At 43.0% G+C, this 18357-nt stretch overlaps 1 protein-coding gene across 3 annotated transcripts in view; it reads right to left on the bottom strand.

Annotated features, from left to right (window-relative positions):
- Positions 1-1022: 1022 nt before the first annotated feature.
- ADORA1 (adenosine A1 receptor) overlaps positions 1023-18357 on the bottom strand; it is a 93575-nt gene continuing 76240 nt past the window's right edge. For all 3 annotated transcript variants that reach the window (XM_061631813.1, XM_061631812.1, XM_061631814.1), the window contains one exon: positions 1023-1985. In XM_061631813.1, coding sequence (XP_061487797.1) covers positions 1349-1985 — 637 coding nt within the window. In that variant the 3' untranslated portion in view covers positions 1023-1348. The remainder of the gene's footprint in view (positions 1986-18357) is intronic.

Below are 18357 nucleotides of genomic sequence, written 5' to 3'. Positions count from 1 at the left end.
ACTTGAGCAGAATGCAGTTGCTTACTAAATGGGTCCACAGTGTATGCTAACTTATAAACAGTCATGGCATCTGGTTAATTTTAGCTTCTGGGCTGTTAATTCATTCTCAGGATGGCCTACACCTGCAAACTGCACTGATGTTCCTGGAGACTCTTCAAGCTATCAACTTAAGTAGCGGGTTCAGGAGACTGGTGTATCTGTGTTCCTTTTATTTACTAGGTAACCTATTTATCTGATTGGTTTCCTGAATTCCTTTTCTGCCTCTGGGGCACAGCAGGGCATGTATATGCAGAGAAAGAGAAGGGAGGTGCTTCTGACAGGAGCCTGATCTCAGATCCTACCTAAAATGACAAGATTGAATCCATGCTCTGAGGACGGGCATTTATTTCCAGCAAGGAGCAATTCAATACACACAAGCCAGCTTGCATTGCTATTATATTCTTTCATTTTGTAGGAATAAGCTACATTAGCCTGTAGGTCCGCAGAACTAGGCTACATTAGGCAGCTGCACTGCTAAAATTGCTAAATGAAATTGTTGTCAGGACATAAAAACAATCCCCTGTGACAAGTGTAGAGGTTACTTTGCTACCTAGCCGTAATGCTAATTAATTTCCATTAATTTCAGCAGGGCTTAAAGAACACAGATTCAACGCTATGATCGTGGCAAAAAAATAAAAACAAAGGAAATAGTACAGCAGCTTCTTTGTCTAGATAAGGACTCCTGACAGGGTCTGGTTAAAGCATTATTTATGTCAAACCCCCAGGAGATGGGGGCTGCAGGGCAGGAGGGACAATCACTATTCCACTAATAAAAACCTTACCATCGGCTGAGTGGCACTGTTAGATACAACCCTTTATCTGCTCGAGTGTATGTTGTTTACAGTATTTGTTTTGAGCTGTGTACACTGTCTGGAGGAATTTTTTGTATAGGCAACTCATAAGTGCAATTATTTATTTATTTATTTAATAATCTCTATAGTAAGAGCTGAAAAACAAATGCCCATCAATAAAAACACAAAAGATTTATTTCCTCTTTATTGGAATGAAAGATAAGTCACAGTTACCTGCTGGTATAATTCTCCTTTAAATGCATAAATATGTCACCTTTTTTTTAAAAAAAAGAAAAGAATAAAGAACAGCTCCTAGAATACCAAATGGTACAATGAACATTGCTTGTAGTAATAAATAATGCCCTTGACTGGCTCTGGGCTTTGCCAGCTCTGCCCAGGAGCAGGCATTGTGTACAATGGAGATAAAGCCAACTTGGCCATTTGGACAATGAAAGGGATGTTTATAGAGCATCCCATGTGGCTTAAAGGCTGCGGGCCAGCCCGATCCCAGATGACTGCTAGATGGCAATGTCAGTGTTGTCAATGTTGTTCATGTTCTTGTCCACTTTGCAGTAAAAATAGTGGTTCCAGATTTGCAGGAATGTGGTCCTGAATTTTTTAATCCTAAATGCATATACGATAGGGTTCATGGCAGAGTTCCCATGTGTAAGAAAAATAGCAATGTAGGTGAGGATACTGGGGGTCTTGCATGAAGGGCAGAAAAAGCTGATACAGTTACGTGTGTGCAGAGGCAGCCAGCTCACAGCAAACAGGAAGAGGACCAGGGCAAGAGATTTGGCGATATGCAGCTCCTTCCCATAATACCTCTCTGGGTCCGTTGAGCAGGATGCAACCTTTTTGTTAAGCTGCCTGCGGATGATCTTGAACACCTCCAGGTAGATGATGAGCATGATGAGCAATGGAGGCAATACCCATACAAAGAAGTTAAAGTAGACCATGTATTCCATGCTGATAACATTCTCAAACTGGCAACTGACAGTGAACTCTGCCTGGCTGGAGTTCACCTCCTGGGCCTTCTCCATTTTGTTCAAGTTGTTCCAGCCAAACATAGGGGTCAGCCCGACGAGCAAGGAGACCAGCCAGCAGCAAGCAATAGCCATCCCAGCACGCTTGGGTGTCACCACACTCTTGTAGCTGTGGAAATAAGAAACAAAATATGTATTCAGGTCTTAAGAGGCAACTTAAGAGTCAGGTTGCATCTCACTTCAGTTCTCAATGTGTGAGGAGGGGCCAAAGTGCAGTGGTAGCGTGCATATGCTTTGCATGCAGAAGTTCCTAAATGAAGTTAAAAAGCACAGGCTGCTGCAAGCAATTGAAAAGACCCTTGTCTACTTGGGACCCTGGAGACTCGTTGTCAATCAGAGCAGACAATACTGAGACAGATAGACAATCAATCTAACCTAGTTTGAAGTATCTCCCTGTGTTCTAACAAGACAAACAACAATGAAAAAGTCTCCAAGGGAGAATTCAGCTCTAATTTCATTGCAAAAAGAGTCTATTGGTGGGGAATGGTTAAATATCCTTAGCGGAGAGATAGGGACAGGGTGTTTGCCCCAGTGGAGACATGGGGAGAAAATTATTGGATTGTTAGCTTTTCATCTCTTGGATTTGTACATGTTTATTTGTTGTTGAATGGTTGAGTGTTTGGCTGAAGTGAGAACTGAACAGACACCGTGATATGATGGGTACAAGGAGAGTGGAATTTCTGAATGGAAAGTCTGTATTATTTAGATAAAAGTAATTGTTGAATGAGCGGGTATATCAGTATGGTTCTTGAACTCCTGATTTGTATTATTACATGTGAGGATGCTTTTTTGTAATATTCATGTGAAATTTTAAATATATATATTATAATTATATTGCACTCATATTTTGATGTATGTTTGTTCTGTATATGATTCTCCTTTGTTTTTATTTTACTTATGAACATTCTTTAGAGATGTATTACTTAATTATGTTGCTTAAAATTGTGGAGATGATTATAAAGTACTTGATGGGGGGAGTCAACTCCCAAACCCAGGGCAGTTGATCCTTGCCAGGCGCAACCCATGTCTCCCTTACCAGGGCTGAGTTAAACTAACACTAACTCTGTAAGTAGGTACACTGCCCACCACCCCTTAAACCTGGTCACCCACAGGGAAACTCAAAGTGCCAGAAATAGACTTGTCAAGGATTCCAAAAGACAAGAGCCAAAACTGCACTCTTTGTCTTGGAGCCTTAAGGCAAAATACCCAGTTATACATTAGTCTGTGGCTAAATAGCCAAGGTGCTAGATTCAGAGCCAAAATTCTCCTGCAATGAACACACACTGGTAAATAAGAGGTAGTTTTTATTAAAATAAAATTATAAGTGCAACAAATGTAGCAGCAAAATAGTTCCTTAAACCAAACACCCAGAAGGTTAGTTAAAATACAAAAACAGAGAGTTCACTCACAGGATAAAAATAACAAATCTGTCTAGCCTATTCTATACTCGTACATTATAGGAAGACAGGCAGAGTAACTTCATAGTTCCACATCTCCCTCAGAGATGTAGGCCTGGACAGCAATAGGAAGATAGAACCCCAACATCAGGTAAGAACACCAAGGAACATTGGGGGGGGAAGACCCAAAATCTAAGCTCTATTTCTGTTGGGAAAAAGCCTAGCAATAGCCAGAAATTAATTAGCTAATCAGAGGGCTTTCTGATGATAAAATTTTCCAGAGCTTTTGCTCCTAACGTTTGTGCAGTCTTTCTCCAAACTTTCCAGGCCTGTGGCCTTGATGTACCAGTCTCAGGTTGATAAGCAGGTGTTCTTACTAACTGCCAAATTAAGTGGATTCAGATGTGAGAACAGACAGTCTCACAGCCTGGAGGCCCTAATTCAGGCAAGATGTTTCCCCCACAATTCCCTGCCACAGAACCATCTTTATTGGCCAACTGGTGATTAGCAGCAGCAGCAACTTATTAAATGTGGAATTTGTATTTGTATATAATATACATTGTTTTTTGTTGAGATGTAAACCACTTTGAGATTTCTTGAAGTATATACAACATAATTAAATAAAAATTAAATTTAAGATTGCATTTTTCAAAATGAAGCAATAAACAAATGGATGGATGAAAAACAATGGTATCACATTATCACATTGTGCAGCTGTACAAACCAGTTAAAGACTTACGTGTGAAAATGCCCATAATTCTCTTGTCAAAACTCTCCCTCCCCACCTTTTTCCTAGTAATCAGGGCAGGGATTCACTTTAACAGACCTCCCCCTTGATTGGTCTTAGAGGAGGTCCGGTAAGGGAAATCCATACCTTGATGACTCAAATGGAAATTTGATGTATCTTGCACATTCTGACCCACTGTAACATCCACCACACATTCTACCAACAGTATCAGAGAGAATCAAAGCCACAGATCCAGTGCCTGCAAGGGAAGAGGACTATCACCGCCCAGGGAGGGAGAGCCATCTGCCTGCTTTGCTGCTGCTGCTGCTGCTTGGCCAACATCTCTGCTCTCTCCTTCTTGGGCTCCTGCTCTGCACATGGGCACCTTGCAGGACCAGGCTCCAGGTACTCAGCCAGCTGTGCCTGATACTGTTCCACCTGTCCCTTCTTTGGAGGGGATATATAAGCCGGCTGGCTGAGGGGGCTTGGGAGATCCAGTGCCTGCAAGGGAAGAGGACCATCACCGCCCAGGGAGGGAGAGCCATCTGCCTGCTTTGCTGCTGCTGCTTGGCTGGTGTCTCTGCTCTCTCCTTCTTGGGCTCCTGCTCTGCACGTGGGCACCTTGCAGGACCAGGCCCCAGGTGGTGTTTTACGTGGGAAGAAGAACGGTCTTAGAGCTGGTGTTTGGGCGCACAGAATATGGGACTGTGTCTTCTGTGTGGGTTTGAAGTGGATGAATGGGTGTTATATGAGTGTATGTTGTGAGTGAATGTGTATTTTTATGTATATGAGTTTTTTGTATTTATAGTTTATCATGTGCCTCGGGAAGAGATTTTATCATCAAGAGGGGAGACCTGAGGGGGGCCCAATTGCTGTAGTGACGGGTAGAGGGAGGTATGGTGATATGAGAGGGACGTGCCAGGTAAGGAGAACGCGGCCCAGACATGTAGTGGCTGTGCCGCGTTCTGGTCCTTCTCATACCCGCAGGGTTGTTGGTTGTCCTATCAGCCAACTCTCAGATCTCCAGTTGCTGCTCTTTAATGCCAGATTGGTACATAATAAAACCTCCCTCGTCCATGATTTGATTATGGACGAGGTGGTCGATCTGGCATGTATAACCGAGACCTGGGTGGGCGAACAGGGAGGAGTTAGTCTCTCCCAGCTCTGCCCACCGGGGTATCTGGTTCAGCATCATGGTAGATCTGAGGGTCGGGGAGGTGGGGTTGCTGTGGTCTATAAGAGTTCCATTTCACTCACCAAGCACCATGTCCATGCAATCACTGGTCTGGAGTGTTTGCACCTTGTGCTGGGCCAGAGGGACAGACTGGGAATCCTTTTGGTGTACCGCCCACCTTGCTGCCCAATGGCTTCCCTAACTGAGCTGACGGAAGTGGTCTCGGAGGTACTGTTGAGATCCCCCAGACGATTAGTACTGGGAGATCTCAACATTCATGCTGAGGCTACTTTGTCTGGGGCAGCTCAGGACTTCATGGCCGCCATGACAACCATGGGGCTGTCTCAATATGTTAGTGGCCCAACACATACATCAGGGCATACTCTTGACCTGGTCTTTGCTACCGGACATGGGGATAGTGATCTGGATGTGGGGAGTTTTACATCTCTCCCGTTGTCATGGACAGATCATTGCTTGCTGAAGTTTAGACTTTCAGTAGCCTTTTCCCTCTGCAAGGGTGGGGGACCTATTAAATTGGTCCGCCCCCGGAGACTAATGAATTCTGAAGGTTTTCAAAAGGCTCTGGGGGTTTTTCCGGCTGATAAGACTGGCGCTCCTGTCGAAGCCCTGGCTGATCTGTGGAATACAGAGATGACCCGGGCTGCTGACACGATCGCTCCTGCGCGCCCTCTCCTATGTAGAGCTCATACAGCTCCTTGGTATACTCCGGAGCTGAGAGCGATAAAACAAGACAGGAGGCGGCTTGAGCGGAGATGGAGACGAACTCCCGACGAATGCAATTATGAGCTGGTTCGTGCTTCTACTAAGCTCTATGTAGGAGCGGTGAGGGCGGCAAAAAAACAACATTTCGCCGCCACTATTCAGTCATCTCTCTCACGCCCACGGGAGCTTTTTAAAGTGGTTTGTGGCCTACTCCATCCAGGCCTACAAGATACGGCAGATACATCGGTAGCTCGATGTAATAAATTTGCTGAACACTTCCAGCATAAGATCTCATGCATTCGCCGGGACTTAGACTCCTATTTAATAGCAGTTAATCCTACTGAGGTGTCCGGAGCACAGTCTTGTCATGTTTTGTTGGATGAGTTTCAGTTGGTTCAGTTCGAGGACGTGGACAAGGTGCTTGGACAGGTTCGTGCGACCACTTCGGTACTGGATCCTTGCCCCTCTTGGCTAATTAAAACTAGCAAGGAAGGAACAGTTGGCTGGGCCAAGGAAGTGATTAATGCCTCTTTACGAGAGGGAGTGGTCCCTGGCTGTCTGAAAGAGGCGGCAGTGAGACCACTCCTGAAAAAACCTTCCTTGGACCCAGAGGATTTCAGCAGCTACAGACCAGTAGCCAATGTTCCGTTCCTGGGCAAGATCCTGGAACGTGTGGTTGCTGACCAGCTCCAGGCGCTATTGGATGAAACCGATTATCTAGATCCATTTCAATCGGGGTTCAGGCCTGGTTTTGGCACTGAGACTGCCTTGGTCGCCCTGTTTGATGACCTATGTCGGGAGAGAGACAGAGGGAGTGTAACTCTGTTGATTCTCCTTGACCTCTCAGCGGCTTTTGATACCATCGACCATGGTATCCTTCTGGAGAGGCTTGCGGAGTTGGGAGTTGGAGGCACTGCTTGGCAGTGGTTCCGCTCCTACTTAGCGGGTCGTCTCCAGAAGATAGTGCTTGGGAAACATCGCTCGACACCGTGGGTTCTCTAATGTGGGGTCCCGCAGGGTTCGGTTCTGTCTCCCATGCTTTTTAACATTTATATGAAGCCGCTGGGAGCGGTCATCAGGAGTTTTGGAGTGCGTTGTCATCAGTATGCTGATGACACGCAGCTCTACTTCTCCTTTACATCTTCTTCAGGTGAGGCAGTCGACGTGCTGAACCGTTGCCTGGCTGCGACAATGGACTGGATGAGAACTAACAAACTGAGACTCAATCCTGACAAGACTGAGATGCTGTTGGTGGATGGTTTCTCTGATCGGATGGTGGATATATACCCTGTCCTGGATGGGGTTACACTGCCCCTAAAGGAACAGGTGCGTAGTCTGGGAGTCATCTTAGACTCTTCCCTCACACTTGAGGCTCATGTAGCCTCGGTGGCTCGGAATGCGTTCTACCAACTTCGGTTGGTAGCCCAGCTACGTCCCTATCTGAGTAAGGAGGACCTCACATCAGTGGTACATGCTATGGTAACCTCGCGTCTGGACTACTGCAATGCGCTTTACGTAGGGCTAACTTTGAAGACGATTCAGAAGCTACAGCTAGTGCAAAGTGCGGCGGCCAGACTGCTAACAAGAACTAAGCGGTCTGAGCATATAACACCTGTGCTAGCCCGTTTGCACTGGCTTCCAATATGCTTCCGGGCCAGATTCAGTGTTGGTACTTACCTATAAAGCCTTATACGGCGCGGGACCACGATATCTGTCGGAACGCCTCTCCCGATATGAACCGGCCCGTACACTACGGTCTACTATGAAGGCCCTCCTCCGGGTTCCGACTCATAGGGAAGCCCGTAGAGTGGTGACAAGATCTAGGGCCTTCTCAGTGGTGGCCCCCAAACTATGGAATGGTCTCCCTGAGGAGGTGCGCCTGGCGCCGACACTATCATCTTTTCGGCGCCAGGTTAAAACCTTTCTCTCCTCTGAGGCATTTTAATTCCTGTTAATTCTAAATTATTATATTTTGATTTTAGACTGTACAGTTTTTTGTACAGTTTTGTATTGTGATATACTGTATTGTTATTTTTATTGTATTTTTAATGTTCACCGCCCAGAGAGCTGTTGCTAGTCGGGTGGTATATAAGCTTAATAAAATAAAATAAAATAAATAACTAATTGTATGTCTAATGTGAAAATACTCTCATGTGTTTCCCTATATTTGACCCTAAAGTTCATAGGTTTTTGTAGTTAGCCAAGTGCTAGCTTTCAACTCGAGGCCCCCAGTCTGAATCTCAGCTGAGCCATGAACTCAGTGGCCTAAATCTAGTTGCAATCTGTAACATTGGAATAGTATGAGTGGCCTACAGTACAGGATTGTTTAAATAGGCAAAGTGCTGTAAGAACTTGAGACCCAAAAAATCAGAGCAACTGAAATCTTTGCATTAAAAACCAACTAGAAGTCAAATGCAGTACTTCTGTTTTTTCCTACAGCAAGGAGTGTGTTGCTGATTTATAAAAATGTACAAGAGAAAATATCAAAGACACACACTCCTCACTGCAATATTCTGTGCACTTATACGTGGTAATTAGAATACTTCACGTTTTGTGCACAGCTTGAATTGAGTGCACTCAAAAAAGTCCCACCACTATCAGGGCCGGACCTACCATTTGGCAGAGTGAGGCAACTGCCTCAGACAGCTGATTTTGACTGTCATGAAAGGGCAGCAAAAAATATCTTTCTTCCATTTGCCAGTCCTGTTCAGAGACAGGTTCACAATTACATTTGTGTGATGATGCTATATCGTTTTCTGAGAAAATTAAATTCCCACAATGCAATGGGCTGGCAAATCTAATGCAGCAATAATAGGGTGACAAGAGCAATTACTCTGCCTTTTTCATTGACACTGCTTATACAAAGGGAGCTCTAGTTTTTCCTGCTGAGTCTGAGAATGATCTCATAGGGAAAGCAGTCGGGGGTGTTTAGGGGGCAGAGCAAAGCAATCAGCAAACAACCACCACCTTTATTCAGCCCAAGGCCAGTGATTTATGGAAGATTAATCAACTCTAATGTACCTGCAAGGGCATGTCAGAGGAAATTCATTTTGTAAAAGTGCCAGGCCCAAAGCAGCGAAAATACCCAAGTGTACAGAAAGCCAGAGTTGTTCTGCTTTGAGAGCCACTGTCCAGCGTACTCTAATCACCTTAAGTGACTCAAAAATGAAACACAAATTAGATGCAACCTAGGAGGTTCACATTCAAAGTAGTAAGTACAGATTTAGTTTCTGCTACATGATACAAAATCACAGTAATTCCATCACCAAAAGGGTGATTAAAGAGTAGTGTAATTTGTGGATTTTGTGATGATCTGTAGAGTGGGTATTTAATTTGCATTATTAACTGTAAGTATGAAAGCAAGGGTTGTAGTTACACCAGATTAATCTGAAGAAAGTGTATTGTGTAGGGCTTGTGATAGCATAAGAATGTAAGAAGAGTCCTGCTGGATCAGACCAAAGTCCAGCATCTAATCCAGCATCCCACAGATAATTAATCTGCCATTAATAATTGTATCCTCCATTAATTTGTCTAATTCCCTTTTAAAGTCATCTAAGTTGGTGACCATCTGTGTGAAGAAGTTCTTCCTTTTGTCTGTCCTGAATCTCCCACCATTCAACTTCAGTGGATAACTCTGGGTAGCTTGTATTATGAGAGAAGGAGAAAAAATTCTGTCCACTTTCTCCACACCATGTATAATTCTATAAACATCTAACATGTCTCTTTTTACTCTTTTTTTTCTTTCTGAAGAAAAACCCCATACACTGTAACTTTTCCTCATGGGAGTTGTCCTTTTTGGCTCCCTTTCAGCTCGCTACTCATCCCTATGAAGAAGTTAAAAAGCACTGGCTACAATACAGATCCTTGAAGAACCCCACTCACTCAACACTCCATTCTGAGAACTGTCCATTTATTTCTACTCTCTGCTCCCTGTTCTTTAACCAGTTATCCACCTGTAAAAGGTCCTTTTGTGGTTTTATTTCATTATTTTTAAGTTTCCTCAGGTACTTTTGATCACTGTCTTTTTCAAAAGAATTTTGAAAATGCAAGTATACAATGTCTACCAGATCACCCCTATCCACATGCTTACTAACACTCTCAAATAACTCTAAAAGGTGTTGCTTATGCATGCAAAGTTTTTACAGCATCCACACAACACTGTTCTCATCAAAATGCCATACCATATTATTTCCCCAATTCTGCAGAATACCTAAGTAAAAAAAAAGTGTGTGTGTATGTGTGTGTAGAATGGGCCAGTTTTTTAATAAGGATAATGTGTGGACATTGCATAAAATGTATGTGTATGAGCAGCACTGAGCCTGTAATAAAGTGCTGTGTGGAAGTACCCAAAGACTTACATTTGCAGAAGCTATGCTGATCCTTCTTCAGCAAGATTTGTTCTTCTACATGCTTGATCATTGTATTTTTTAAACATGCTTTCCACCAATTTACCTGGAACAGGTGTTAAGCTAACTGGCCTCTAATTTCCAGGATCCTCCCTGGATCCTTTTTTGAAAATTGGTGTTACATTGACTGCTTTCCAGTCCTCTGCTATAGAAACTGATCTTAGGGACAAGTTACTTCTCTCTCTCTTTTTTTAGATCAAGACAATGTTATCAAAGTCAACATATATGTAAGCGGACAAGTGCCAAAGAAGTCCAACACAGCCCCAGCTGACTTCAAAAGATAAAACTTCTAAAAATAAATATATCGGACTAATAAAAAGGAAGTTGAAAGGGAAAGTCAAGATGATAAATCTCTCCAGAAAGCATGGGTTTATTCAAAATTATAATAATTGAAGCTCAGCTAGAATGCATACCACAGCAAAGATGCCAACAAGTCCAAGAGGGTACCAGTGTAGTTAAGAAGCAGAGTCAAAGGAGCTATTGGAAACCCTTGACCAGCCACACTGGCATCTTACTGGACCTGGTGGTTAATGGAAGTCCCCTTTTCCCAAACTTTACACAACTCCAAAGCTCAATCAGCCTAGCACTGAAGTGCCACTTACTTCTAGGAGAAAAACAACATAATTTTGATAAGCAAACCCCAACCAGATGTTTTATCAGAATTTCATTTCAGCTCAAAACACGTATTGCTGTGGCAAAATCAAGGATTTAGTGTTCCCTGTTTATGCAGATGAACTGCATGGAGGAAGGGCATCATTTTCTAAACTGAAAGCTCCCAGCTGATTGGAGAGAGGTTAAGAGGAAATTTTAACACAACAAGATTTGGTGTCCAATTTTATTAAGGAGGTTTTAGTACAAACTGCCTGCTGTGATGTGACTGAAAAAAGTATTCTTTACAACAGTTCATACCTCTTTTGTCCATGCAAGATAATAAACCAGTTTCCCTTACTGACTTCCCAGAAAGGCTTGGGGACAAACATATTTGTAGAGCTGCAGGTAGCATGAAAGAGACATCACTGCCAATTGCATGTACATACAAACCACTTCTGTCTTACAACTAAATAAGCAGCTTTTTCAGGTGTATGTAATGCTTTGAGATTTCCAACACACCTTTGACTATAGGTGACAATGAGACCAAAGAGATGAGTGTGCACATCGTGGGCAATAATCTTCCTTCAGAACATTAAAAAAAACATTACCAGCACTATCCTAGAGTGGAGGACATGAAATAATGGGCACAAGATATAGGAAGCCAGATTTCAGCTGAACACCAGGAAAAACATCCTAACTGTTAGAGCAGTACGACAATGGAACCAATTACCTATGGAGGTGGTGGGCTCTCCAACACTTGAGGCATTCAAGAGGCAGCTGGACAGCCATCTGTCAGGAATGCTTTAAGTTGGATTCCTGCACTGAGCAGGAGATTGGACTCGATGGCCTTATAGGCCCCTTCCAACTCTACTATTCTATGATTCTATGATACCCAGCGCTGAAAAGATGTCAGTGCCAGCACCAGTTGAACCTCACTGATGAGAGTTTTCCATAATGGCCACAGCTGAAAAGGCTCTCTCTATATCTCTCAAAGGGGGCACTCAAAGGAGAGCTGCTAATTATTACCTCAGGGTCTGGGACAGCTCATGTTGGAAGAGATGTTCTGCAAGGTATTAGGGTTTCAAGTCCTATATTATTCTTGGAAATGACTATTGTCTGTCCCAAACCCATTAAAACCTTAAATGGGTGTCTACCATAGATACATCATACACTCCCATACATAAAGCTGGAATGTTGAGATGATGGTTGAGTGAGCAGTACTCTATGTATATTGTGCCCGAGGTTAGTAACATCCTTAGAAGTATCAGCTGGCAGGAAGCAGAAGCAAGCGGCAATGCTCCAGTAGGAATGCACTAGGGCTAATGAAAAGGGATACAGACAATGCCAAAATCCCCAGGAATTGGGGTGTGTAATCTGTGCTCACAAGGCTGCAGAAACTAAATCTGCAACATCTGTGTCAGCCCAGTATCCAGGGTAGTGAACAATATTTGTTCCAACTCCAGGAAAGAGTAGTAAGAGGATATAACATTCGTCTCATTCATGAAGAGTGAGAATCAAGGCTTTCTGATGTGCCATGCATCTGGCAAGGATTGGCATTTGCCAGGATTTGGTACCCATGTACTCCCTTGCTCAGAATCTTACATGTGATAATTTGTTCTCAGAAAGGACTTTCTCAGACATGGACTTTCCCAAGGGGAGAAGGTAATTGATCAGTTGGTCCTTTGTGAAAACAGTTCATAGCAAGGATTTACAAAGCAAATGAGCAGAGTGATGGTGGGGGCTCATAATGGTCACTCAAGGGAGACAGACTGCATAAAATGGCAGGTAGTAGTAAGACAGGAATTGGTTCTTACAATTGCACCAAAAGGATGTGCTGCCTGGTGGATGAAAAATATTATATGGAGATACTTTTAACTGGAGAGTTTTTCAGCATCATCAGGGATGGTCATACCATTAGGTAGAATAAGGTGGTCACCTCAGACAAAAAATGCTTTGGAGGGGGCAGGAATGGCATAAAGATGTAGCCCCTAAGGTAGGAGTGTCTTTTACCAGCTTTGTGTGGTTTGCCAGCTACAGCCATTCCTGGGCAAGGATAGCCTGACCATATAGTCCATATGTTGATAACCTCGAGGGTGGATTACTGCAATGCGCTCTATGTGAGGCTGCCCTTGGGCCTGGTGCAGAAGCTCCAGCTGGTGCAGAATGCAGTGGCCAGATTGCTGATGGAGGGATAAAGCCAACAATATGTGACACCATTGTTAAAACATCTATACTGGCTGCCCATCTACTACTGAGACAAGTTCAAGGTCCTTGTATTAATTTACAAAGTCCTGAATGCTTATATCCCAGCTCGATCACTGAGATCATCTGTAGGAATGTCACTGGTTGTCCACCAAGCTGGTTTGGCTCATTTGACATCAACATGAAACTGAGCCTATAGTGTCATCGGCTAATCCTGTGAAATGTTCTTATTATTTATTATTACGTACTTATTAGATTTATATCCCACCCGTCCTCCCAGTGGGAGCCCAGGCACCTCTTCCATCAGAGATTCAGCAGGTATCTTCAATGTTAACCTTTAAATCTCTGCTGAAAACTTTTCTATGACATCAGGCTTAGGCAGACAATTAAGGAAAATATTTTCTGTAATAGTTAGTTGGTGATCTGTAATTTTAATTTTATGTGGTTTTTGTTATGTATATATAATTGTTGTAAACGGCTTTGATTTTTTAATGAAACTTATTTTCATATAAATAAATAAATAAATAAATATGGTAGCTTTCTGCCCTCAGGTGCTGTCCCATTGCGACAGCCCTGTAGCTAGCCTTCCTTGATAGGTAGAACAGCCACATTTCTAGGTGGGGCATTTGGGGGAGAGGGAGAGACACAGCACCAGCCAATCTACACACACACACACACACACACTGGTGGAGAAGACATGTGGGCCAGCCAGGGGAAGGGAAAGTCCATGACCTGCCCCCTCACTCCTCCTTTACCTAGAGAATGTTTTAACTTACATGAGTGAAGCCTAATTTGGTGAATTGTTTCACCCTTTTTTGAAAGGTCTCCAGGAATACCACACTCAAAAGCTTGCCTTTGCCTATAGCTATAGTTCTCTTTCACCTGTAGTCTGTCCCTGTATTCTGATTCTTTATGAACTGAAATACTTTGGTAATGAAAGTGAGCTTCTGAGCTTGGCTTTGATGCTGCATTACGTATCTCAGTTTTAGATTCCACCTGAAAAACGAACATAAAGTAAAGCTGGGTGCTGGTGGTGCCTTGGCGCTGCTGAGCTCGGGCGGAGATGCCTGCCGCTTCTCTTGCTTTCTGTTATTGCTGCTTTGGGCAAGCACTGCCACCCAAGAAGAGGAGCTACACGCCTGCAAAGGGAATAAACCATGGAGCCGCCACCGCCTTCAGTTGCCCGGCAGCAACCAGAGCGGCTGGAGTGCTGGCGAGAATGGCGTCTACAGGCAGGACTCGCCCCTGCGGTGGGAGGCCGGTGTGCTGGTGCTGCGGGGGGCTCATCGCTGTCAACACCTGAAACCCCCTCACCAATTTCACCGTCCCGGCCGCTGCCGCCATCATGGCTCACCCTCATCCAGCGGGGCAGCTGCTGCACCTTCTCTGAGAAGATCAATGTGGCCGCCAAGCAGGGGGCCGCCACCGTCACTTACAACTACGGCGGCGGGATGGGGAACGACATCCAGGCCATGACCCACCCTGCTTCTGCACGACCGGCTGGTGCTGGGGAAAGCTTACTCGTATTTTGCCATCAGAGAAACTGATTAGAAGTTCAGTTGAAGGTGTCGGACTTGCAAGTATAGAAGGAAAGAGAGAGAACCAACCCACAGCTTTGTTGGGGGTAGCCTGAGATTTTTCTGCCGCTCCAGGCGCCTGCACCACACTGTATTTTCATTGGAAGTTTTGTCATCACTGTTTTTTTAATAATGTTATTTGTTATTTAATTTTGTAAATTGTATTGTTTTATGGATGTATTCCTGTTTTCGTGTTTTTCTTTTTTGGCCATAAGGTAGGGTATAAATAGATAAATAAATAAATAATAATACAAATTTATAGAAAGGCAGAGAGAAAACCAATACTTTAGGGTATGTTTGTTAACTCCTCCTTGAGAGTCCCTCCTTCTAGTCTTGTTCCTGATCTTTAGATTTACCTTCCTATTTCAAGGGAAAGGTTTTTAACTGGCTGCTATATAAAGGACTAACTAAGCAATTGAAAACTAATTGTGGAAAGCAATTGGATTTATTTTTTTTAACTGGCTGCTGGGTTGATTTTTTTGTCCACAAACCTTGAAAAGCCTCATGCTGAGCTGCACACTGTGGGAAAATCAGAAAGCTAACTGTAGTATACACAGCAATAATTCCATTCATCTAGGGCTGTTTTTGTCCTTTGCCATGAATTACTCAACAAAAAATAGCCGCTATGATTGTGAGTATAGTGAGTGCTTTAAAAGAGTAAAGGGTAGCCAGATCACTTTAAGTTATCTCTTTATTCTTTAGCAATAAGCACCCACTCCTGCTCTACTCGTTATAATAACTGCAGAATAAACAAAATCTTATTTCTTACTGCAGGCAAACAAACAGGCTTTTTTACTGCTGGCTGGGTAGAGAAAACAAATGAAAATGAAAAGCAGAGCGCAGGAATGTTCAAGGGGTGGTAGCCCATAATACAAAGTTCTAATATTTAACTCTTCCAGGGTCATGTTACAATACAGGCTGTTTTTCTCAGGATCACTTAAGTAATTATAGGGCAATTGTGATCATAAAAAATCCATCCGCAGTCAGGGAAAATCTTGAGTGAACAGACATTTGGGGGCTCTTCCAGATGAGGCTTTTGTTGTGCACTCACCCTAACTTATACACTGAATTTTTCAGAGGGTCCTACTCTTAAATTGCTCCTGTTCTCAAAACAAGCCATCATTCTTTAACTGGAAGTTGTCATTGTCTGTCAAGTCACAAATTAAAAAGAAGACAATTTCCCCAAAAAACAATAGGGGTCAAAGCACAGCTCTGTGGGGGTGGCACCCCCATTTGTCTCCCCCCACCCAGCTACAGGCCTGCTTTGCCAGCACTGAAGTAATATTCAACTGCCAGCCTTAGGTAATATTTGACTTAATCTTCAATCAAATGAAAGGGGGACACCATCTTGTCCTTCCTCCTCACTCAGACAGCAAAATGTCTTGGGCCAGCCCTGTGCATCCTACAACAACAGAATGGATCTCTCTCTCTCTCTCTCTCTCTCTCTCTCTCTCACACACACACACACACACACACACACACACACACACACCTGTTTAAAATTAAGCACAAAGTACCAGGGGCACTTAAATTCTCATATTTCTGTGCTCAGTTGCAGGCAAGGAACTTCCTTGCCTCATAGCCTTCCGGAGAACTACCCCTCTATACTTTTGCACTTTGTATCCAGACCGCAAAGACATTCTACAGAGGAGTGCCACAGACCCCCTGGCTGCAGAAGTGCATCACCACAATCTGTTCTTCATAAATGAAGAAAAGCATTTCTTAAATGATTAGGAAATCATTTTATAGATGCCTTATGAAATAGTAATAAGAAACATTTCTGACAAGGGGAAAAGGAGGAACATGGGGGGGAGGGAGGAGATGTAGCACCCTTTTTACTGCCTTCATAGAAACAACAGAAAATTGTCTTTATCGTGGCATTAGTTTTCATGAACTAAAGCCCACTTCATCAAATGCAACAGAACACAAAATCTTTCTAATAGAATTCTAACCATCAGGACAGCCAGATTCAAAGATTAACCCCCCCCCAAAAGAAATAACCCAAACACACACAAAACAAGAGGTAGTTTTCTGGTTTAAGAGATTGCCCAAAAATTGTTAAGATTAGGAAAAATAATGATAGTGGTTGGACTTTTGTCACTGCCTCAACTATAGAAGTAATTTCACACATGGCAGTGAGAAAGCGAGAATTTAGTCCTATAAATTTCAGTGGAGCTGTTGCCATGGAGCTTCTGAAGATCAGATGCTTGTATGAGGTGCACTTTTGCTAAATGAGCAGCCTGCCTGTTTACAATGATTACATCCCTAAGTGTCTTTGATGTTGCAGCAAGCTGAATCACCTGACTGCATTCACGCAATAGTTTTCTTCAATCCTGATGCCAAGCTGTTAGTAAGTATAAATCCCATTGTGCACCAAGCTTGTAGATTCACAGCTAGGGATAACACAAGTCCTCTCTCTGCCCTTCTAATACATTTTGAAAAATTCAAAAACAGGATTTAAGATTTTTGTCTGTATGTTGGACAAACGACCAGGACCAAGCTGTGACACAAGGATTTTAGTCTCAGTTGGATCACACCCCAAACATAATTGCAGTGCAAGAGCTTTGCTCTAGAATGCATGAAGCAATAGGAAAGAAGATGGTGCTTCTGAGATTGTGTAAAATACTTTCCCCTCACCACAACAAGTCCATGCACTATACATATATAGAAGATGTGGGAACCTGTGGCCATCCAGGTGTTGCTGGACTATCCCTGGTCATTGGTGATGCTGACAGACTTATGGAAGTTGGTCTCCACCAACATCTAGAGAGCCACAGGTTCCCCACCCCTGACATATAGGAAGACTAGAGCAGCTTCCACATCAGAAAACATTATTTCCAGATACAACTGGCCAATAGTGTAACTAGGATGGAACCAAATCTGCCCCTGAACATATTATGCATAGTAATGCAAAATGGCCACCAGACAGCTATTAACATAATATTAAAATTTGCAAATCATTTCTGTTCAGTATGGAATAGTTAAGCATGTTTTCAAGATTATAGATTAGAAAGGCAGGCATTGACCTACTCAGGGGCTCAGAAAGGGCAATCAGCCAGACAGAGTAGTTACAGCCACTGCTGCTTGTGCCCCTGCACCTACAGCTTAATACAGTAAATGTTTCGCCACTGAATATTACTGACAGAAAAGAGAAGAAAATCATAGATAGGGATGGGATCTGTTGACCGGTGCCGGTTCAAAAGCATTCTGTCGATCTAACAGGCTGATATCAGTTTGAGTTTGTTCTCTGTCCACAAGTGGCTGCTTTTATCAATCTGGTATTTTTCCCCTTGGAAAAAATATTGATACTGATATTGATATTTTTATAGGAAATATTGATAAATTGAAGTAAATTTATCTATATATTGAAGGAAATATTGATAAAAAGCTGATATTAATATCAATACTTTAGACATGGATTTTTTTTTAAAAAAAATCCATTTCCAAAAATAGCCGCAGAAAATCCTGACATAAACATTCAATCCGCAACAATAGTGAATAAGTTAATTAATGGAAAATTCAGTACCAAATCTTCACTGGGCAGAATTCTTGCACATCCCTAATCATAGACTATGAAAATGATGGGATTCGCTACCATACGTTGCAGCAAAGGCCACCAACTTCAACAGCTCTCAGGAATTAGATACAATATCGTTGGCTACTAGAGTTGACAGGTACCTCTAG

The sequence above is a fragment of the Rhineura floridana genome, chromosome 6 (genome assembly GCF_030035675.1).
Source record: "Rhineura floridana isolate rRhiFlo1 chromosome 6, rRhiFlo1.hap2, whole genome shotgun sequence".
In the NCBI taxonomy this organism is placed as follows: domain Eukaryota; kingdom Metazoa; phylum Chordata; class Lepidosauria; order Squamata; family Rhineuridae; genus Rhineura; species Rhineura floridana.
The sequence above is the reverse complement of the archived record's forward strand: the minus strand, read 5'-3'. Positions and strand labels throughout refer to the sequence as shown.